This window comes from Leucopleurus acutus, assembly GCF_964270905.1.
Source record: "Leucopleurus acutus genome assembly, chromosome: 10".
NCBI lineage: Eukaryota > Metazoa > Chordata > Mammalia > Artiodactyla > Delphinidae > Leucopleurus > Leucopleurus acutus.
Window position 1 is genome coordinate 97,611,406 of NC_139153.1, and position 21,711 is coordinate 97,633,116.

The 21,711-nt window shown below is 42.1% G+C and overlaps 1 protein-coding gene across 3 annotated transcripts in view; it reads right to left on the reverse strand.

Moving 5' to 3' along the window:
- GCNT2 (glucosaminyl (N-acetyl) transferase 2 (I blood group)) overlaps window positions 1-21,711 on the reverse strand; it is a 79,811-nt gene that overhangs the window by 13,654 nt on the left and 44,446 nt on the right. The window contains exon 1 of one of the 3 annotated variants that reach the window (XM_082848035.1): window positions 18,930-19,869. The exons of the other annotated variants lie outside the window; for them this stretch is intronic. Within the exon in view, the coding sequence (XP_082704161.1) occupies window positions 18,930-19,854 (925 nt within the window). The 5' untranslated portion in view covers window positions 19,855-19,869. Of the gene's footprint in view, window positions 1-18,929; window positions 19,870-21,711 lie in introns of those variants that run through there. 3 annotated transcript variants of the gene reach the window in all.

Sequence of the window (21,711 nt, forward strand, 5' to 3'; positions counted from 1 at the left end):
CTCTGGTGACAACTCTATTCGAATACTTCGTAGGTATCCCTTGCTTATTATTTTGAGCAGATAATGGCAAGTGAAAGATTGAACCGCCTGAATATACAGTGTGACCACTATTCAGTAAGCAGTTCAATCTGTCTTAGGTTAAAACATACATGGAAACCCCAAAGCTACTGATCCCATTACTTGTGCCAACGTCCAGTTGCTCCTTTCACTCCCGTAAAAACATCTACTATGGGGCTTCCCTGGTGGCACAGTGGTTAAGAATCCACCTGTCAACACAGGGGACAAGGGTTCGAGCCCTGGTCTGGGAAGATCCCACATGCCGCGGAGCAACTAAGCCCGTGTGCCACAACTACTGAGCCTGTGTGCCACAACTACTGAGCCTGCTCTCTAGACCCCGTGCTCCACAACAAGGGAAGCCACCGCAATGAGAAGCCCGAGCACCGCAACGAAGAGTAGCCCCTGCTCGCCACAACTAGAGAAAGCCCGCGCGCAGCAACGAAGACCCAATGCAGCCAAAAAAAACCAAAAACAAAAACCTACTGAAATGATCCACTAATGGGATATACTACTATATCCCACGATACATATTATATATATACTATATATTTTTAAAATACTGGACTAGGTGATTGTGTTATTATTGTTGCTCTTATAATTATGATTGTTTGTCAGGAGGGTAGTTATGGGGTATGTGGGTAGACGTCTACCTCAAACCACAAGTATCCTAGGAAGCATCTATTTTGCCTTATTTTTAGGACGGGGCAAAAAGGACACTAATCGTATCAGAGAAAACATTTTAAACTATAAAATCCAATTCTCTCATTTGCTCTTCAGAGACTTATTTAAACAAAAGATTTGAGATAGTGTTTACAGAGTAAGCAGGAATGTTTTCTTGGGGCTTAGCCTTTACTGGACAAATAACTGCATTTGTTGAATAAACGAATGTGTTTCTTTGAAACGCAAGTTTTATTTGTACTGACTTGAGTTTCTCCTTATTGTTCTTACACAGCGTGGTCCCCATTTGGGATACATATATGTGGTAACAAATCCCAGCACCTGCTTATTATTTAAGCTCAGATGCATACTTCTTAGCTTGTTAAATAAGCAAGAATTTTGGTTTTAAATGTCAAAAGTCAACGCTGGTGTCAGTGTATTGAAAGAGGTTTTCTCACAACTTCATGGTGGTGCAGGAAATGGGCAAAACTCTGGAAAATCAATTTAGAAAAGTAGGAGAAGCCACTATAATCACCAATTCCCTCTGGCCCTTTAAGCCACTAGTTTCACAATAAGCTAAGGAAATAACTTTTTCAATGTGAAAATCTGTACATGAAGGTGTTCATTATGGTATTATTTATGCATAAAGACTACCAGCAGAGGCTCTGAAGTCAGATAGTTGACATGTATGGAAAAGCATTTCTTCTACCCTCTTAGCAAGGGCCAACCCTTTTCAGTTTGCCCTACAGCAATTGCCTGGGTAGCCAACAGTCATCCGTTCTCCACATCTGTCCTGTCTGGTACAGCTGGCATAGGGAGGAGATAAAACACTCAAGACGGGAACACTCAACAAATCCCAGTGTGTGACCTAACAGTTACGGTAATCTCTTTAAGACATCATGTATCAATACTAATCTTCAAAACCTCACAGGGTGGGAAGGGTAAGCTGGGATGAAGTGAGAGAGTGGCATGGACCTATATACACTACCAACTGTAAAATAGGTAGCTAGCGGGAAGCAGCCGCATAGCACAGGGAGATCAGCTCCGTGCTTTGTGACCACCTAGAGGGATGGGATAGGGAGGGTGGGAGGGAGACGCAAGAGGGAGGGGATATGGGGATATATGTATGCATATAGCTGATTCACTTTGTTATACAGCAGAAACTCACACACCATTGTAAAGCAATTACACTCTAATAAAGATGTTAAAAGAAACCTCACAGGGTTTTGTTAGTGTTAAATAAGATAACGTATGTGCTGTGTTTAGCGTAGTGCCTGGCAGACTTAACTAAATAAATGGTTGAAAGTATAATCGTTCTATTAAAATCACGGGGTGGGGGGCAGGGGGGTACGGAGTAGCTGTGGAAGAGACTACTTTTTTACTATAACCTAAAGCAAGTTTCTCAGCCTCGGTACTACTGGCATTTAGACTGGATAATTGTTTGCCGTGGAGACTGTCCTGTGCACTGTATTGAGTTGTCCAAAAAGTTCGTTCGGGTTTTTCCGTAACATCTTTACCAACCCAACAGGATGTTTAAGCAGCATCCCTGGCCTTTACCCACGAGATGCCAGTGGCATCTACACCTGCCCCCCACCCTGAACCCCCAGTTGTGACAACCAAAAATGTTTCCAGATATTGCCAAATATCCTCTGGGGAGCAAAACTGCCCCTGGTTTGAGGTGATTTTTAGAAATAAAAAGGTACATTTGTTTCCGCTTACCAATGGTTCATTAACCACTTAGGATTTTTAACACATGAAACTTACAAAAAGTGATCCTCTTTCGTTTCCTGTGGATGTTTTTTTAGAATTCTGTAGTCCCTGAGATTGTGACCTCTTAGTGTTCACCTCTGATAATTGCCAACAAATTAACTATGGTTGTAAAAGGAAAAAATGAAATGAGGAAGAGAAACGTAGCATTTTACACTGGAAGGGATTTTAGAAATTTTCATGTTTTAGTATTTTAATATGGTCCCTTCATTGCCAAGTTGTGCAAACCAGAGCCTAGAACATTTAAGTGAATTGCCCAGGAGTGTGAACATGCTAAATTACTCATCGATTTTGTTTCAAGATAATTTATTCACTCATTCAAACAGTTTCCTTGAGGGCCTCCTGTGTTCCACAGGAGATGCTGGGGGTAAAGCCACAAATTAGATGCTCTGGGAGCTTTCGGCCCAGAGTACCCAGAAGGGTTTATGTTTATTGGTATTGATTTACTGATACTGATATTTTGGGCTAGCATATCCAGAAAGGTTTATATGTATTGATATTTTAATTTTTTTACTTTTATTGATGTATAGTTGATTTACAGTGCTATATTAGTTTCAGGTGCATAGCACAGTGATTCAGTTATATCCTCCACCTTTGTGATGAATCCCAAGACTCACGTTCATCCCTTCCAGCTAGAACTGTTGAAATTTTGTGCAGTACGGGAGCCCCCAGCCGATTCCAATCTATATCGGCAGCTCTGCAAGTCTTACCTGGCTTTAAAAAACAAAAAAAAACAATTATAAAGCTATTTAAAAGGAATTTTTGGGCTTCCCTGGTGGCGCAGTGGTTGTGAGTCCGCCTGCCGACGCAGGGGACGCGGGTTCGTGCCCCAGTTGGGGTAGATCCCACATGCCGCAGAGCGGCTGGGCCCGTGAGCCATGGCCGCTGAGCCTGCGTGTCCGGAGCCTGTGCTCCGCAACGGGAGAGGCCACAACAGTGAGAGCCCCGCGTACTGCAAAAAAAAAAAAAGGAATTTTTTTTTTAACTTCGATCAATAGTGGTGAAGCACAGAAGTTCAATTCTTGTGCCCCCATCCAGAATGAATCAGAAACTCTGGGGATAGGACACAGCAGATTTTATTTCTAGAAGACCTTCATTTTAACAAGGCTTTGGAAAAGCCTCCATCAAAAGGTAGATGGGTAGGGACTTCCCTGGTGGCACAGTGGTTAAGAATCTGCCTGCCAATGCAGGGGACACCAGGGTTCGAGCCCTGGTCCAGGAAGATCCCACATGCTGGGGAGCAACTAAACCCGTGCACCACAACTACTGAGCCTGCACTCTAGAGCCCGTGAGCCACAACTACTGAGCTCACGTGCCACAACTACTGAAGCCCATGGGCCTAGAGCCCATGCTCCACAACAAGAGAAGCCACCACAATGAGAAGCCCGCGCACCACAACGAAGAGTAGCCCCTGCGTGCTGCAACCAGAGAAAGTCGGTGCACAGCAACGAAGACCCAACGCAGCCAAAAATAAATAAATAAAATTTAAAAAAAAGAAAACCAAAAAAGTAGATAAAAAAGTGGATGGGTAGGGACTTCTCCAGTGGTCCAGTGGTTAAGACTCCGTGCTCCCAATGCAGGGGGCCCGGGTTTGATCCCTGGTCAGGGAACTAGATCCTGCATGCTGCAACTAAGACCCGCGCAGCCAAATACATAAATATTAAAAAAAAAAAAAAAGTAGACGGGTAGAATTTGAGACGGATCTTGAATGACGGGGAGAGTGTGATGAGCTCAAAGTATTGCCTAGGAAGCAACCCCCCAGTCATTGTTTGGAGGTAAAAATGGCTTGAGGATCTGAGAAGAGCGCAGAACTCCACCCCTCCCGTGGCTGCCCTACAATTATATTAACAGAGAATGAAAAGTATTTTAAAAAATCAAACTTTAAGAACGATTTCTCTTCTACAAAGTATTGCTTCCAGGGGCGCAGAGCAAGTTCCTGAACTCTAGCTCTTTGAGAATAAACTTGGATAAATGATTTGTCTTTCAGCATCTTCTCTCTGTACTTTGTTTTGAAGAGTTTGGTCTGTGTGGGTACACGTTGTACTTTTTAATATGCCAAAGCGAAATAAGTCTCCTTTCATCTGATTTGCTTGTCTTTAGTGCAAAATTATGCGAATTCAACGTAGAAAAGAAAGAAATACTGAAATGAAGAGCAACTGGGTTCATTTATATGCACTATTCTGTGTCATTATTTCTCTAGTACTGTTCAAGGAGCCCTGATCATTCTTTTTTTCTTTGTAACTTTCCTCAAGTTATTCTGTTTTCTTGAGACTGTGAAGTTTTGTGAGTCAAGCATGAGACAATAGCAAATTCATGATGATGATGTCTCATGAAAGTTTGAGATTGAGTGGCCACATTTAAAGGAGTGGGTCTTTTATTTCAAGGTTCATGAAAGCACCTGGAAGAAAAAACTCACATGGTAAGCGTCTGCCCACTGTTGGTTGGCAAACCATTCACTCCGAGGTGGTAGGAGTGTCTGATGGGGGAGCTGCGTCAGGCAGGGCTGACTTCTGGCATGAACAGGAGGGAAGTACTCTCCTGTTAAACTTTTATCAGACATTCCAGAAATACCATAATGTCTTTGATAGATCTATCCTCAGACAAGCAGCCAGATAACTAGCAAATACTCTGGACATGGTTGAGCAAAAGGGGAAGGAAAGGAGGAAGAAGAGGAAGAAAGGAAGAAAGAATTTGAAGTCATGTTTTCAAACTTCAGAATATATCAAAGCTTTCTGGAGTGCTTAAAATAAAGACTGTTGGGTTCTAGTCTCAGAGTTTCTTTTTTCTTTGTTTCTAAATTGAGGTACAATCGCCATATAACATTATATTAGTTTCAGGTGTACAATATAATGATTTGATACTTGTATGTATTGCAAAATGATCACCACCATAAGTCCAGTTAGCAACGAACTTGTTTTTAGTTGAGTCCCAACTGTTTTCCAATCTACCGGCCGTTCTTCAAGCCTCACCTGGCTTTTCATGGTACCATTTTCCTTTGTGGGCGCTGCCCTAGTTCAGCTGCTTGACATTGTCGCTCACCAAGACTATTTCAATTGCCTACAAACCAGTCTCTCTGCCTCCAGTCTGCCCGATTTGTTGGCAATACCAGCAAATGGCTTTTTCTATAATTAGCGTTGACCCTATTGCCTTCCTATTTGGGGGATGCGGGATCACTTTGAACCGTTTGCCCTGTGTCTGCTTCTTCAAGCCACTTTGAGATGCCTATCCACCACTCACTCACCGTCCGACAAACGAAAGCAAATTCAGACTTACCATCCCAAACCCCTTCTGCTGGTGTCCATTCCACCTCTTCCTAGAATTCCGACTCCCCACTCCACTTCTCATTTTACATTGCTGCTTCTGCTTTCCGGGACCCAGTTTAAAGTTATCTCTTCCCTCAAAAACTTGTGTATAAACTGCCACTTTCTTCTTTTGCTTCAGACTGTCACTAACCAATTCCCCAGCTAGCCCCTCAGAACCATGAACCTGGCTGGGTCCAGCAGTTCACTGCTCTAGGTCACATTCACGCCAGGGAGATACCAAAATGCTGACCATGGCACAAAAGGATTTTTGCAAATATGTCCCCAGACTACACATGGCAGATGGGCAGAAACCACATCTGATTGGTAGGCCTGTTTGCTTTGACCCCCCTAGAAGGGGGGTAGAACAGTGGAAAAAAAAAAAAAAGATTTCCCATGAAAGTCTGGACTGTCAGAGTCCCTTGCCCACAATTCACAACTTTATCCAGCCTGGAGCTCTCCTGCTGCCCTGCTGCCCACCTTGTTTCACTGGCTCACGTTGTCTCCCTGGCCCTGTCACGTGTAGTCTGAAACCCTGGGTTTCCACACCTCACCTCTCAATACTGCCCACGTCATCCTTCATCACTATCCACGCACCCAGCTGTCCTGCCATCCTTTTGGGAATTCCCAAATCGGTCTTCCACTTTCACGTAGTTCTTTATACCCTGACTTATGCAAATATCTAAGAAAACAAACTCAAAGTAAGTCATGGGGCTGTAATGCACCGCATGGTGACTGTAGTTATTACTACTGTACTGCATATCTGGAAGTTGCTAGGAGAGAATCTTAAAAGTTCTCATCATAAGGAAAGAAAAATGTGTAACTATGGTGGTGGTGACAGATATTAACTAGACTTATTGTGATCATTTCACAGTATGTACAAATATCTTATTATGTTGTACACCTGAAACTAACGTTGTATGTCAATTATGTCTCAGTTTTTAAAACAAAGAAAAAAGAAAACAAGCTCATACTTGTTAGAAACTAAAGTTAGTAAAGTTTAAATCCTAAAATAGCCTCTTCTCCTAAAAAAATAATTTTTTAATAGACTTCTTTTTTTTTTTTAGAGGAGCTTTAGGTTCACAGCAAAACTGAGTGGAAGGTACATAGATTTCCTATATATTCCCTGACCCTCTCCTCATTTTATATGTAGCACACTGGCAAAGATTTAGAAAATGTTAATACCCAGTGGTGGAGACGGTGTAGGGAAATAGGGGTTTCAGAACTGCCAGGGGGAGTACAAATTGGACCAATTTTTGGAAAAGCAGTATGACACTTTGTACCAAAATGCTTAAAAAACGTGCATACCCTTTGACAATTGAATATACTGAAATTTGTCTTAAGGAAGTTCTTTGTAAATTCTTATTTGTGAAGCAATGTAATATAGTAATTAAAAGGAGAGACTCTGAAACTATATCGCCTGGGTTCAAGTGCCTGCTTGGCCAATTAGTAACTGTGGGACCACTGACAGGTTACCTAACTTCTCTGTTCCTGGGTTTCCCTAACTGTAAACAAGGATCAAAACAGTCCGTACACCTCATGAAGTTGTCGCGAAGTGTGTAATATACCATGGTTGAGAATCCCTGCTTTTCAAAGACTATTTCATTGAGCATCCCTTTATAGGGATAATACTTTTCAGCTTCTAAAACACCAAACATTATGCCTTGGTAAGGAGAGATTTTATTTTTCACCCAATAAAGCAACTTTATTTGTAAGTTTTGGAGATTTCAAAAATACAGAAAAGTTCAGAGAAGAGACCAATTTTTTTTTTCCCATTCCCCCAAATTAGATAGTGTTAAGCATCCCGGCGCATTTACCTTATGAATCTTTACTTTTTTTTTCTTAAAAATATTATTCTATAATTTGTGAAAAATCGAACACTTCATTCGAATGGATTCAAATGACTCATAAAAGTACAAAGAACAAAAATGAAAGTTTTAAAAAAAAACCCAAAACACTACAAAATCTTACATTTACAAGTAACCATCATTAAGAAAACATCATTTCATAAAGCATTTTTTGTACAGATAACTTCCATGTCACCTTAAGACTATGACATAGCTGTTAACTAGTTGACTAAACTATATCAAATATAGATTGCAAATAACCTTTTACAACTGGCCTTTACCATTAAGATGTATGGGTTGAGTTTCCTTAAATGAGTTTGGGCATACCTTATGTACATGTTTACCACTTTTATAGGTTTATCAGTCCAAAAACCCGTTTCCTTAGGACCTAAGCTTTTGTTATTTGCATCATATGAACATCAAGTAATAAGTTTTCTCTGTGATCTATTTGTTTAGATGTGTTTGTTCATAGCTTGAATTAGGTATATGCATTTCAAGTGGCATTTCCTAGATTTTATGTGACTGTTTCAAATAGAAGTATCTACAGTATTGATTGCCCTTCTCACTACATTACGCAAAGCAATTTCATGGCCAGTTCGTTCCTTATAGGAATCAATAGAACACAGCATGCCCTGTACTGCTGTGTTTCCCGCCTGGGCAAAAGGTCCTTAATGAATCCATTAGACAAATTTTCATCTTGCCCTGCATGCAGTGCCTTCCCTTCCTCACCTTCAAAACAAGGTGCCAGGTTACACCCAGTTGGATGTAAATCAAGAATTCACTCCCAAGTTATAAAACATTCCTTCCAATTCCATGTTAAAGCAGCCAAATAAAAATCACCATTGCTTAGGACTCTTGTCTAATTTTAACCCCTGTTGACAACCCAAGACAGGTCCAAAGGATTTGAAGGTCAGTGGTAAATTCCACTTGCTGCTGCATGCACTGGGGTATATATATATAGGTTGCTAATTCTGGGGAATAAGTGCCTATCTATAACAAGCCTAATCTTTTATACAGAGCAGCAGAAGCACTTCTGTTTATACTCTTCTGCAAATGTGAGAAACATCTTTTAGAAAAAAAAACTTTAAAAAGAGAAGAAACATGGGAGGAAGTGTCCTACGATGTGCCTGATGTATGTGGGTCTCCTACCCCACCCCTACCCCTCACCCCCGACCCCATGGAGTTTCCAGCAGTTTTTAGAAACACAGGAAGTCACACTACAGCCCAAGCATTTCTTCTCGAAGCATCTATTTAACCTGAACATTGGGATGAAAAGCACTAGGCTACAGTTAGAAGCCCTAGGACGACACAAAAGCAGCAGACCTGGTTGAGAGGGTCAAGATGATTGTCACTTCTGGAAGGGAGCAGAGGGGGGTTCCTGGAGTACTTGTAGTAACGTGGGGTTTTGTTCTGGTTACTCAGGGGAGGATCCGTTTGAAAATTCAGTGATTTCGATTCTGATATGTGCGGTTTTCTGTATGTATGATATTGTATTTCAATGAAACGTTTAAGAAAGTTATAGAGTAGGTGGGAATGTGATATTTACATAAATTAACATCACGATGTTCCCATTATTTATTCTGAATCACAGATACTGTCAAATCAAAGGTAACAAAAGCATACGAAATTCAAGCTTCATAATGATATAACTAGTATTTACTTTTTTTTTTTTTTTTTGGCTGCGCGGTACAACTTGTGGGATCTGAGTTCCCCAGCCAGGGATTGAACCCAGGCCCTCAGCAGTGAGATCACAGGGTCCTAACCACTGGACCACCAGGGAATTCTCTGTATTTACTTTATCACCCCAAATGAATAATATTACTAAAAACGACCCTACTTTTTTTTTTTAAATAATAAGAGGTCAAACTATTATTTATTATTTATTTCTATTATTTACAGAAAATAATAAATAAATATATAACATGGGAAAAGAAAAGTTTGCCACATGGAACCAACACTCAACAGATACCTGCCAGAGGATCCATTATATTCACCTTGGAACATGCAAAATGAAGTCATTACAGTAAAAGAAAGGAAGAATAAGAAGCTGCTTTTCCAGACCCCAAAGGCATCATGTTCTATGATGCCATTTTTACCACATTCTGGAAAAGGCAAAACCATAGGGATGGAGAACAGGTCAGGATTTGCCAAGGGTTTGGATTGGGGGCAGGGGCTGATTACAAGGAGCACCATCAGGGAATTTTTGGAGGTGATGGAATTGTTCTTGATCATGGTAGTGAATGCACGACTCTATGCAAACGCCGAAACGCAAGGGACTGGACACCAAAAAGAATGAATTTTACTGCCTATAAATTTAAAAATAAAAAGGGGGGCTGTTTCAGATTTAGCAACAATGTGTAATAGAATGGATCTCCTTCATGGTAAATGGATAAATTTAAAAATTCTATTTTGTAGTATACCCAGAGAATTTTTCATTTGAGAAATAGTAATATTCACTATCTTTTAAAAAATGAATTCTGAACACTTTGTATGGAATCCTGTCATTAAAACCCATCGTTCAGTATTAGACAACATACATACCAAAATGTAGTTACTGCCCTTTTCCTCCAGTACCTAGGGTATTTCAGAGAGAAATTGTGAGAAGCACTAAATATATAAAGTCTATTGTATTATGACTTACAAGTCCCACCTTCGTGACCCAGATCAGGTGCTAAAGCATGTGACCCAAAGAAATCACTTCACCTTCCCGGGCTTTGGTTTCTCTAATCTTAAATGATTAGATTATCCTTTCCAACTCTAGTATGAAATTACCCATCCACTTCACAAAATCATCTTGTTATTTTTGAAGTAGGCATTCCAAGTTTCTACTCCTTCCAGAATCATCCACTTAAAAAAAAAAAAGAAAAAAAAAAAACCTATCACCAAAACGACATTCAGTGGGCACCTTCTCACTACCTAGCTCAAATTCCTCATTTTACAGAGGGGGAAGCTGAGGCTCAGAGAGGTTAAGTGACATGCCCACGGTCAAACAGCTAATTAAGGGCAGAGCCTAGAACCTAGAAAATAATTTTGTCATGTGCATATCTAATATCTAGGTCACTGGCCCCTCTTACAGGGTCCAGTGGCTGGAGCTAGAAATTCCTTCTAAACTTTAAGTCCTAAAACCCAAATTAATTGAGGCCAAGGTTGGTTAACAGTTTGTGTCGGACAAGCTGTTAGCTGACAAGGCCAGAAGGCCAGAGTCCATTTTCTTCCCTCCACGCTGCCCTGTAAGACCAGAGAAACCTTCAATCTCAGATTACATTATACACATAAAAAATTAACAAGACGATTGAACCCAACAGAGGCCCATGAGAACATCTGGTAACAGGAAATACATTAAGATTTGGCTGAAATTTGCAAAATATCTTCAAGTCAATTCCAAATTCAAACATACAGAGGGCTCATAAAATAATAAGACTATCAATTTGTCTTTCTTTTTTCCTATATAGATGAAGCAGAATATTCAGACGCTAGAAGAGATGGAAAAAGTGTCCCTAAACACTGCACACTAATCGTCTTACTCTTAGTAACACACTCCTCCCACATTCCCTGCAGGAAGAGGAAGGCCAAGAAAATGAACATCTTAACAAGCATTATTGCCTCTAATGCTTGAAGAACTTGTGCTTATAGATTCAGTTTTGTCCATTTAAAAAAGGAAGAAGAGGCAGTTCCCTGGCAGTCCAGTGGTTAGGGCTCGGAGCTTTCACAGCCAGGGCCTGGGTTCAATCCCCGGTCAGGGAATTAAGATCCTGCGAGCTGTGCAATGTGGCCAAAATAAATAAATAAAAATAAAAAAGGAAGAAGAAAACTCAATATGGTTGATATAATATGTCCGAAAAGTTGGGTTATAAAGGTTTTCACGTTTCAGCAAATCGTTGTTATGGGATATATAGAAAGCCTTAGCCTGGAATATTGGAATTTTCCATTTCTTTTGAAAAAAAGGAAGTTACTCATTTCTGAAAATTTGAGTCAACTCAGTGATGTCATAAATTTTAAGTTTTCTTGCTTTTAGTGTGTGTAGTATGTTGATGGTTGTTGAAACTGGCTGATGGGCACGTGAGGATTTACTGTATCATTCTCCATTCTGTTGTGTGTTTGTAAATTTCATAACAGAGTTTTAAAATTATCCCTGTTTAAGTAGCTAGGAGGGGCAACGTTTGTTTGAACATTGAAATGGGAAGGATGTGGTTGAGTCAGCAGAAACCTGTACAGAATGATTGTGAAAAAACTCTCTAACTTCTTTCAAGTCTTGGCTATGTTGATTTCCTTTTCCAAGAAATTACATTTATTCTAAACAGACATCTGTACATGGTAAGGTTTAAGAAAATAAAACAATCCTATTAATCCCAACTCCTGTTCCTTTCATGTGGTGTGATCTCAAAAATAGAGTACTGAAGACACTCGTCCTTTGCATTTTTAAGGAAACACTCTTCTCATGGATGTGAGAACATACTTCACAGTATTATTGTAAAACCTAAGTGAGGTTTTTCAGTATTCAGAATTTACACCAATAGCGTTAAGGGAAATCAAAATTATAAAAAATAAGTACTCATCCCAACACGTTAAACTGCTTAAATTTTCTTCTACTTCCTCCTATTCCTATTTGGGTGTATTTACATCTAGTTTTACATGGTTGTGGAGCCATGGTGCAGACGTCCTTTTGTATGAAAAGACATTTAAATGGATTTTATTTAACACCTTCCTTGAGAATCTCATTAGTTTAGGAATTCTAGACCATATTAATAAATAGAAAAACACTTCACCTCTCACTTTACTCCCAATATTTTCATTCAATTCTCAAAACAAGTTTACTAAGTAGCCACCTTATTGTGACTGTGCAGTTGAGGAGCTTAAGGTTCGGGTACACAAGGCCACAAAGCTAATAAGGGCGGAGCTGAAATTCATCATCAGGTTTGTCTCACTCCAAAGCCCCGGATATTTCTTCGACACGAGTCCTTCCCAAGCATCAGTCATCTGCACAGCACTTTAACAGTATCCTCCATAAGCAACCAACACTGTAAAGCTTTGCCTTATACAAATTCACTTTCGTTTTTACTGGTGGCTGCCTTTTTTCTCAGTTAAGGAGATGGAAATAAACAGAACCAGCATTTGCTGCAAACCTGTGAACGTGCCAATCTGTAAAAGATGGTCTGTGCCAGCGGTTCTCAAGGTGGGCTTCTAGCAAGGTTATCCCCTGGTAACTTGTTAGAACTACAAATTCTGGGGCCTGCTCCTGTCCTGCTGAATCAGAAACCCTGGGGCTGGGGCCCAGCAATCTGTGTTTTAACAGGCCCTACAGTGGATTCTAAAGCCTGCTCTGTTTGGTAACCACTGCACTACATACATTATCTTATTTAATATTCATAACTTATCCTGAAACTAAATACTATTTATTATTTCCATCATCACAGATGGGTAAACTGAGACTCAGCGTAGACTAAGACCAGTATCACATAGTTAGCAGGTAATGGGAGCCAAGACGTAAACCACACTTATCAGGTTGCAAAGCCTTTTCATAGTATCATGTGGACTCCAGGGGGGATATCAGGAGATTCTGTTGCTGTGGTTCAGAGAAAGCAGAGATACAGATGATAACGAAATCATGAAGACACTGATTATATATCTATTATGATTTTGATATGCAACTAATATTTTACTGTTTTAAAGAATCATTGAGGGAATTCCCTGGCAGTCCAGTGGTTAGGACTCCATGCTTCCACTGCAGGGGGCACAGGTTCAAGCCCTGGTTGGGGAACTAAGATCCCGCATGCTGCATGGTATGGCCAAAAAAAAAAGAGTTAATTGAAATGCAATACTACGCTTTGTTTAAAAAAAAACTAAAACCTTGATGCTTCTAGAAAAGATTAGTTTCAGACAGTTGGTAGAAAATAACTGGAGGTGGAATGAAAGCTGGAAAAATGGCCTTGCCAGTTCTAAAGCAGTACCTATCAATACATTAATCTTTTCTGCAAGAATTAAATTCATGCTAAGTTCAGCTTACTGGTTATTTACCAATTGCAACGGTATTTGTACTTAATTAAATGTGCACATATACTAAAATCCAAATTTTCTTGTCTTGCATAATGTTGTTCTAGGGATTAGGGGTTAAAAGCTAATTAAGGGCAGTATTTCCAGATTATTTCCTTCACAGGGTAGCAGGGGCAAAAAATATTTGGGCACAGATTCCCCAATGAAGAAGATGATCCAAGTATTATACAGCACAGCCAATGTCCAGAGGCATTATAAATGAGCTTTCAAATAGCTCCAGCTTCAGTATAGTTTAATTAAGTAAATACTCTGTAAACTGCCTATGGTTTCTCTACAAGGAGCATGGCATCTAGGTTCCCAAGAGCCAGGATACCTTGTAGATTATAAGCCTTGCCCTATGACCTCACCCAAATGACTGCCCCAAGAATTGCCTAGAGCACTTACCAAGGAGGCAAAAGAACCCAAACAAGCCCACATCGCTAATACAACATTTTGAAAATCATGCCCAAATTTATTATGTGTATTTAATATTATCTGGCCATACAAAAGTCAGGTCATTCGAAAACTCTGTTCAATGGACAGGAACCCAAGGAAGTGTCTGTTTTGTGTAATTTCTCCTTCAATCTGAATTTATCTCCGTATCGACACAATAAGTACCAGTGTGGATTATCATCCGGCCCCCCAAGATAACTTTATTATAAACCTGAATGTTCTAATGATGTTCATTGAAACATGATTCTACCAGTCCATCAATGGTTATAATTCTTGGTCCCTGGTAAAATCAGTGTAACTGAACGCATCCTTTGTGGTGCTAGCAACTGAACTGTAAATTTAGGCTGATGTACAGAGAACACAACACATACTTCGAAAAAGCCTGGGGCTGAGCCAGCCCCACCCAGATTTAAGCCCCTGGTAACCTTTCTGTCAACACATACCTTCCAAATAACTCAGTGTTTACATTTGCTGAGAGCTACACCTGGAGAAATGTTTCTCAAGTTTCTTTCTATTGTTGTCTTTCGTTAACCTTTCATTTCCTTAGGCTCACTTTTTTTGCCCCAAGCCAGTAGCTGAGGTCAAATTCAAACAGAAGAAGCCCACCGCAGGAACCGAGAGTAGGCCAGGAATGGGACAAACAGCAGGGTTGGGTAAGTGCCAAGTAGTGGGAGAATCTCAAACCAGGTGCAGGTAAAACAGAAACTAACTGGAGGAGTTCACATAGGGTACCAGTGCTTTCTCTGGTCATCAGAATTAAGGGCATGATGGGCCAACCTGTTCCCAGGATGCCTACCTGGGAACCAGATGTTCTAAGGAAGGATTCTGCCCTCTTAATATTTCAACTGGAACTCTTGCTAATTCTACAAGGTATTGGATATCTTTATCTTTACTGGTATCATTTGTTGGCCTAGCTATTATGAAACTGGACATTCAAGCAGTAACTTACCCACTGTTTCTCTAATTCTGTCGAAAATGACCTCCACCCTACCCACCCCAGGTAGGGGGCACCACCCTCTGATCTCATAACCATCCAGCCCCTCCCCAGACCCAACCCACGAGCATCTAGCACTGTACCCGTATCTTCAAGTCAGGCACAGTGATAGGTCGCAGTGTCAGGGTAGTGATGGGGAAGATAAAAATGGATGTCATATTTCTCACCCTTAAGGAACCCAAACCCTGCGGAGGAAGGGCAAAGGAAATTTTCACTTAGCAGGTAATTATAATTCAAAGCTGGCAGCAGTGTCAGGGAGTATAGAGAACCCAGAGCTGGTGTACCAACCATCTGGGCATGGCTTCTGAAGGAGGTGACATCCAAGGAGGGTTACAAAGGATGAATGGGATTAGTCAGAGAGATGATAGGAAGTGGCCCAGAGAAGACATCATAAAAAGCCACCAGAAAAAATTTAAGTGAAAATCGCAGAAGTGTGCAGGACCAAGTAGTTGCTGGAACATGAAGTATGAGGTGTCAGGAAAGAAGAACTGAGGGTAGAGAGATGGGGCGGGGCAGGAGGGGAAGTCGGGTCACAGAGGTTATGCTGCCTTTGGGAGTTCCCTGGCCATCTAGTGGTTGGTGAGGATTCTGCGCTTTCACTGCCGAAAGCAGGGTAGGGGTGGCGGTGGGGGTTCGATCCCTGGTCGGGGAACTAAGATCCCGCAGGCCGCGGGGTGCGGCCCCCCCCCAAAAAAGACCTTCAACTTGAGCCTCAAGATAAGGAAAAGTCACTGAAAAGCTTTAAGGAAAGGAATGACACGTGTTCTACCAGCCTATCTGAGAGTTCTATACAGCCACCATCCCTTGACTCTGGAAGCAAAGCTCCTTGGCGCCTTTGCCCTGTAACATTCCTTGCACCTAGATTTAAAAATGCTTCAAAATTTAAAAAAAAAATAGTTGAGCTTTTAAATGAAAATTAGCTTCCTGAATGTCTGCATATGATCTATTTAAACAAAGAATACATCTTGTAGTCTTTTGTTTCTCACTTACAGACAATAGGGTGCCTAAAATAAGGACCATTTTTTTGTGTGTATTTTCGTGGTGAACTTAAAAAAAAAAGTACATATGCTGTTTTCCACACATGATGCTTAATTAGTTTTATTGTCTATAAACTTAATAAAATATCTCTGGAAGAATATAAGGAAGCATTAAAACCAGCAGCTGATGGAGTATAAAATTTTAAAATGTTAAAACTCATGAATAGATTTACTGTTTTTTTTAAAAAAAGCTTTTAAAAAACGTTTTTAAAATAGGGACAGATATTCAGAAAAAAAACCAAAAAACCCACAACATTTTGAGGGGTCCGAGCAGGGGGGAAAATTAGCTCAACATACTAAAATTAGCCCCATATACTAAAGAGTCACTACACTTAATACTCAACCACTCAAATCTCCAAACTTAAATTCCATAAGGTCATAGTCATCTGCTTCCAGAGCCACCCTCAGTGTACAGAATAGTGCCGGGTACCACGCTAAATTTATTTAGCAGGGCTAAATAAATATTTGTTGAGTGCTGAAAATAGACGTGTCAGAATGTTCTATTATTTTTCTGAAGACTTCTTTTCTATTCTGTAGGAAGATAACGTCCTCAAGATACTTCATTTTCTTTTGTTATCATAATAGTGATCAGGTTCAAATTCACCCTGGCTGCGCCTCGCCCACCAGCCTCTGTGAGCACACGACCTGAGGAACGCTTTCCACTTCCACTGGCTCAGAGAAGGGAGAGCCAGACCAAAGCCTGTTTTGGATGGGACCAGTGGGAGCAGGCACAGAAGCCTGGGTGGGGTGTGGCAACTGGTTCCAGCAGGACAACTTCCTATGATTCCAAAACACACGCGCGCACACACACACACACCCCCATATCCCTGCTAACCTTATTTCCAGCTTAGCGTGGTCAGGTGGGGCCTACTTCCATTGCCCTCTGCACTTTTTCCCCAACCTCACTTTTTTTTTTTTTTTTTTGCGGTACGCGGGCCTCTCACTGCTGTGGCCTCTCCCGTTGCAGAGCACAGGCTCCGGACGCGCAGCCTCAGCGGCCATGGCTCACGGGCCCAGCCGCTCCGCGGCATGTGGGATCTTCCCGGACCGGGGCACGAACCCGTGTCCCCTGCATCGGCAGGCGGACTCTCAACCACTGCGCCACCAGGGAGGCCCCTCAACCTCACCTTTTCTACCTTTCTGGAGTTCTGCGTGGAATTCGCTTTAGCTATACAGGAAAGAAAAAACGACTATTCCTTTTCCTGGTGCAAGAGAACACTTCAGACTTTAGGCCACACGAATCCAGAGTCAGATCCCAGCTGTGCCTTGGACAAGCTGTGTGATACGAGCACATACTTCACTCTCTCTAAGCCTCATTTTCCTCATCTGTACGCGAGGATAACAATGAGAATTTCTCATAATTCAAAGAGATGATGTAGAGCGTAACCCATCTGGCACAAACTGTATTAACGAGAACGGCGTCAGATGCCACGTATAGTAGGTTTACACGTGTGTGAAATGCTTTTGTGTGAATAAGTAGGGTGCTCACTTCACTGTGATAAATGTTGATTCACTCCCCCTCCTGCAAGTCTTTGTGAACTGTTAACCTAGTATCGTCTGAAATTAACTGCACGCCTCTGTCCCAGCCACCTTGCAGGTCCTTTTTCTGCCCCTCTCTAAGTAGGTTTCTATAACCACCATTCTAGATTAGCACTTAGGGATGTTGAGTCATCGAGCACCTAATAATTGCTATAAGTCTACTTGCAGATATGAAGGTAGCACCCACAGGTGTCAACAATAACGATGATACAGGCAAGAGCAGGGGGGTATTTCAAGCATGGCAGGCATGGGGTCACCTCCCCACAGAGCTGACGCCCACACCCATGCTGGTACAATAGTAGAAACCGGTGCATTGGGACATCACCAGAAAGAGGCCCTACGGGTCACATAGGTCTTCCTAGACAACATATGGAAAACAGACTTTTGAAAAGAAACCCAGTCCTAAATCACAGAGGGAGTTTGGTGCTGTTTTCTGCCTGCACGCCTCTGATACCTTGGCCCCAAATTATCATGAACAACGGGAAAGACTTCACAGTATATAAAAACAAGCAAATGCAAACTTCTAATAAGAAAATGGGACTTAAAAATTGAGAGCTGACTTTGGGTCAACTCCAGCTAGAATCTCTCTCGTATGTTTCAACTCACTGTTACCTATTCTTCCAGGCAATAAAGTATCAGAGTAGATTTACTGAACCCAGTCGGTTGAGACCTGGACACCTGTTCAGGCCTAAGACTGGAAACGTTTAAGCCACAGTGATAATTTGGAAACATCTAAAGAGGAGTCGAAGATTCTGAAAACAGACACCCCCCCACCTCCCCCGCCCCCCGCCCCGTGAACTTTAAGCATCAGTGTAATACTGTGTAACAACAGCCTCTGAAAGAAACACTACCTATTTCAACTCCTAAATTCTACAATGCTTATTCAAAATGTCTCATTGTGTTATAGCTGTGCTTATCAAGGCCTACGAAAGACATTCATTCCAAAGACTGAGCTATGTCGATTATACCTCAATTTAAAGAAAAAAGACTGAGCCAAAGGTCGGGAACCATGTGATACACCTTCAAAGGTAGTTTTGCCGGAACTCCGGGAACCTGGCATATTTATTCTATCTCTATATAGCACAGTCATAAGACAGAGCTGTCACCAAACTGTCACTAAAAAGCAAGCAGACTAATAGCTTTCTAAGCATTTATTTTTTTTTCCCAAATCATTTCAAAGAGGAGCTGAATGTTAGCAAACTCAACTGAGTATGGATAAGAAAAAATGGGAATGGAAATTCGTACCTACCTGGGATCCTATTAAGTGTCACCCAGAAATGTTCATCAGGGGAAAAGGTATCTTTGGACCAGTGTAGCAGATCAATGGCCCTTTGGTCTTGGAAGACAAACTTGACAAACTCTCTGGTAAGGGCCACATAGGCAGTGCCAAAGTAGATGGTCAGCTGGTGTGGAGGGGCGGTTTTCAAAATACTAGTATTTTTCACAAAAGAGCCACCTCTGCCTAAGTGCTCTCGGTGGACATATTTAGTCCGCTTTATTGCATGATTGGGAGGCAGGACCCCCGGGGTAATGTTTTTCCCTTTAAATCTTTTCAGATACTGAATGATCTCCCTGTTGGTTTTCAGGGGGAAATCTTGCCCACAGGTGTTGATGGCGTACTTCCACGGAACTTCAGAAGCTAAAAGGTCTTCCAGGCAGTTCAGGTCAGCCTGGAGCCTGGAAATTCCTGCATAGACCACAGGCTCTACCTTTGAAGCAAGAAAAGCATTCTGGAAGCAGCTCAGTAGCTGCCACACAGATTTCTTAAACTGAGTTGTGGCTTTCTCATCCACATGAATGCAGTAGACGTTTTGGGGCATATAGACAGCTCTGAAGAGTCTTTCGAAAGTATCGAAGTCCTTATGGATGACCATGACATATGCCAAAGGGAACACAGCTTCTTCTTTCGACAGGGGGCTCGTGATGTAGTGATTCTGGATCAGGTAGTCCTTGCAAGGGACACTTCCCACAGGTGATGTCAGTGTCTTTTCCCACAAAAAGGATGATCTATCTTCTAAGGCATAATTACAGGCATGCAACCTAAAATCCCTTTCATTGGAACTATTCAGCCTCCCGTAACTTTTCGGCTGGCTTAACTGGCTATTGTAAAGTATCACAAAAATAACCACACTGACCACCGTGAAAGCAAAAAAGCAATACCTCCAAAAGCTCATTATTTTCACTTCCCTGGGGAAGGAGTCTCTCTCCAGGGATTGAGAAACCATCGGTTCTTGAAACCACAAGTGTGAAGAGGTGGAATTGAACCTCCTTTGCCAATCTTGAATTTCAACAGTTTCTCAAGAGGGCTTCCTTTTCCCGGGTCCTTTAATCCTCATTTATTCTCTGCTTCTGGGTGGCATCCATCCTCTCTTGGTGATGGCCAGAGATGCTTCTTAACGCGCACTGGTCTTCAAGCCTCGGTGCTGAATCCCGGCTGCTGGCAGAATGCGTCTGGCTCAGCCCAGCCTCCGGGAAGCCCTTCTCATTTGCATACAAGACGCCAGTGGATCTTAGCAAGTTGCGTTCTGGTCTGGAATGACGGACGGCTCGTTTCACCCAGGCTGTTTCTCTGGCTTTATCCCACCCCCTCCATCCAATCTATTCCGATCTGATCTCCCTTCTCGTCTTAGGCTTTCCCCTTCCTTTTCGAATTAAGTGGTTCTCATTTTTCTGGTTAGCCCCGCAACCGGCTAGCAGTCCTTGGAAACTACAGCCTTTGGACTTCTGCTCCGCGGGTTTATTTCTCTTCCTGTTTCTCTGCCACTTCTTTCCCTCTCAGTGTTACCTCTACCTCTGGGAGTATACAGACACAGATAAGGAAAAATGCCCTTGCAACATGCCTAAGTAGAAGATTGTCAGAGGCGAGGGGAAAAAAAAAAAAGTCTAATAGAGAGGTAGGTGTTCCCTGAATTAAATCAGACAATTTCTGATGATGTTACATAGTACATATATGTCTGTGCAGGCTGTGAGTAGAGGGAAATAAGAATTACACTCTTGGGGGCATGAGATGAAGGTAGAAGGAATCTAGTGACTTTTGACATTAAAGGGTGGGTGTGGAGGCATAAATGAAATAAACACACCTTAGTTCGCCTCCCCGGGAGAAAGGTGATACTCACTGTTCCTAGAGAGCAAGAGTTGGTTCCCATTTCACACAGAGCTTCAGATAACTTGAGCTGTTGACACAGTATTATCTACCATATGTGGAGTGACTAGCCACTGGGTCTCTTTAAAAGCCAGACATCTTCAGATTAGAGGTCGTTTCATAGAACTCAAAAGATTCTCCTTTCTACCCAACCCCCTCTCCCACTTCCTTACTCTGAAGAAAGAACAAAGGCTTCCAGGGCTGCTGCAAAATTCCTGGAAGTATCCGTCAGGGTAATTCAGGGGAGCCAGGAAGAGAGGCCCAGCAGTTCTGGTCACACTGCAGATGCTTTCTCTTAGGTCACCTGTGCCAGGTGCCTCCAGTGCTCAGCAAACATGGAGTGCGTTGCAGACTAATGCCCGTGGTAAGGACGCTTCTGGAGGAAAGTTACTGGCCCAACTAACGGATCAACTCTGGCAGCCACAGGAGCTAAAAGTGGCCCTGCTCCCATCCCACTCCCGCAGTCAACCCAACTCTCCTACCTGTCTGGGCCTGACGTGGCAACTGAAGCAGCTGCTTCTGTTAGGAAGACACTGGTGTGTAACGCAGCAATCTCCCTGTGTCCCTTCCCGTCCCACACCACCCCTTCATGTCCTACAGCTCTGGACTAATGAATGACAACAGTAGCATGGATGTGACTGAGAATGAAAAACGTTGCCTGCCGTATCAGCAAACAAAGGATGTTGTAGCCATCAAGCCATCACATGACAGCCGCCCCTGATGGGGAGCCCTGAGGGAGCTCAAGATGGAAACAGGATGCCTGCCATGAAGCCATCATGATGCCTGCCACTGCAGCCACCCCCAGGGGTGCACCCTGGGGAGATGAGATGAGAAAGCACAGGATACTGGCCCCAGAGAGCTGAGGTACCTATCAAAGGAATGATTTCGA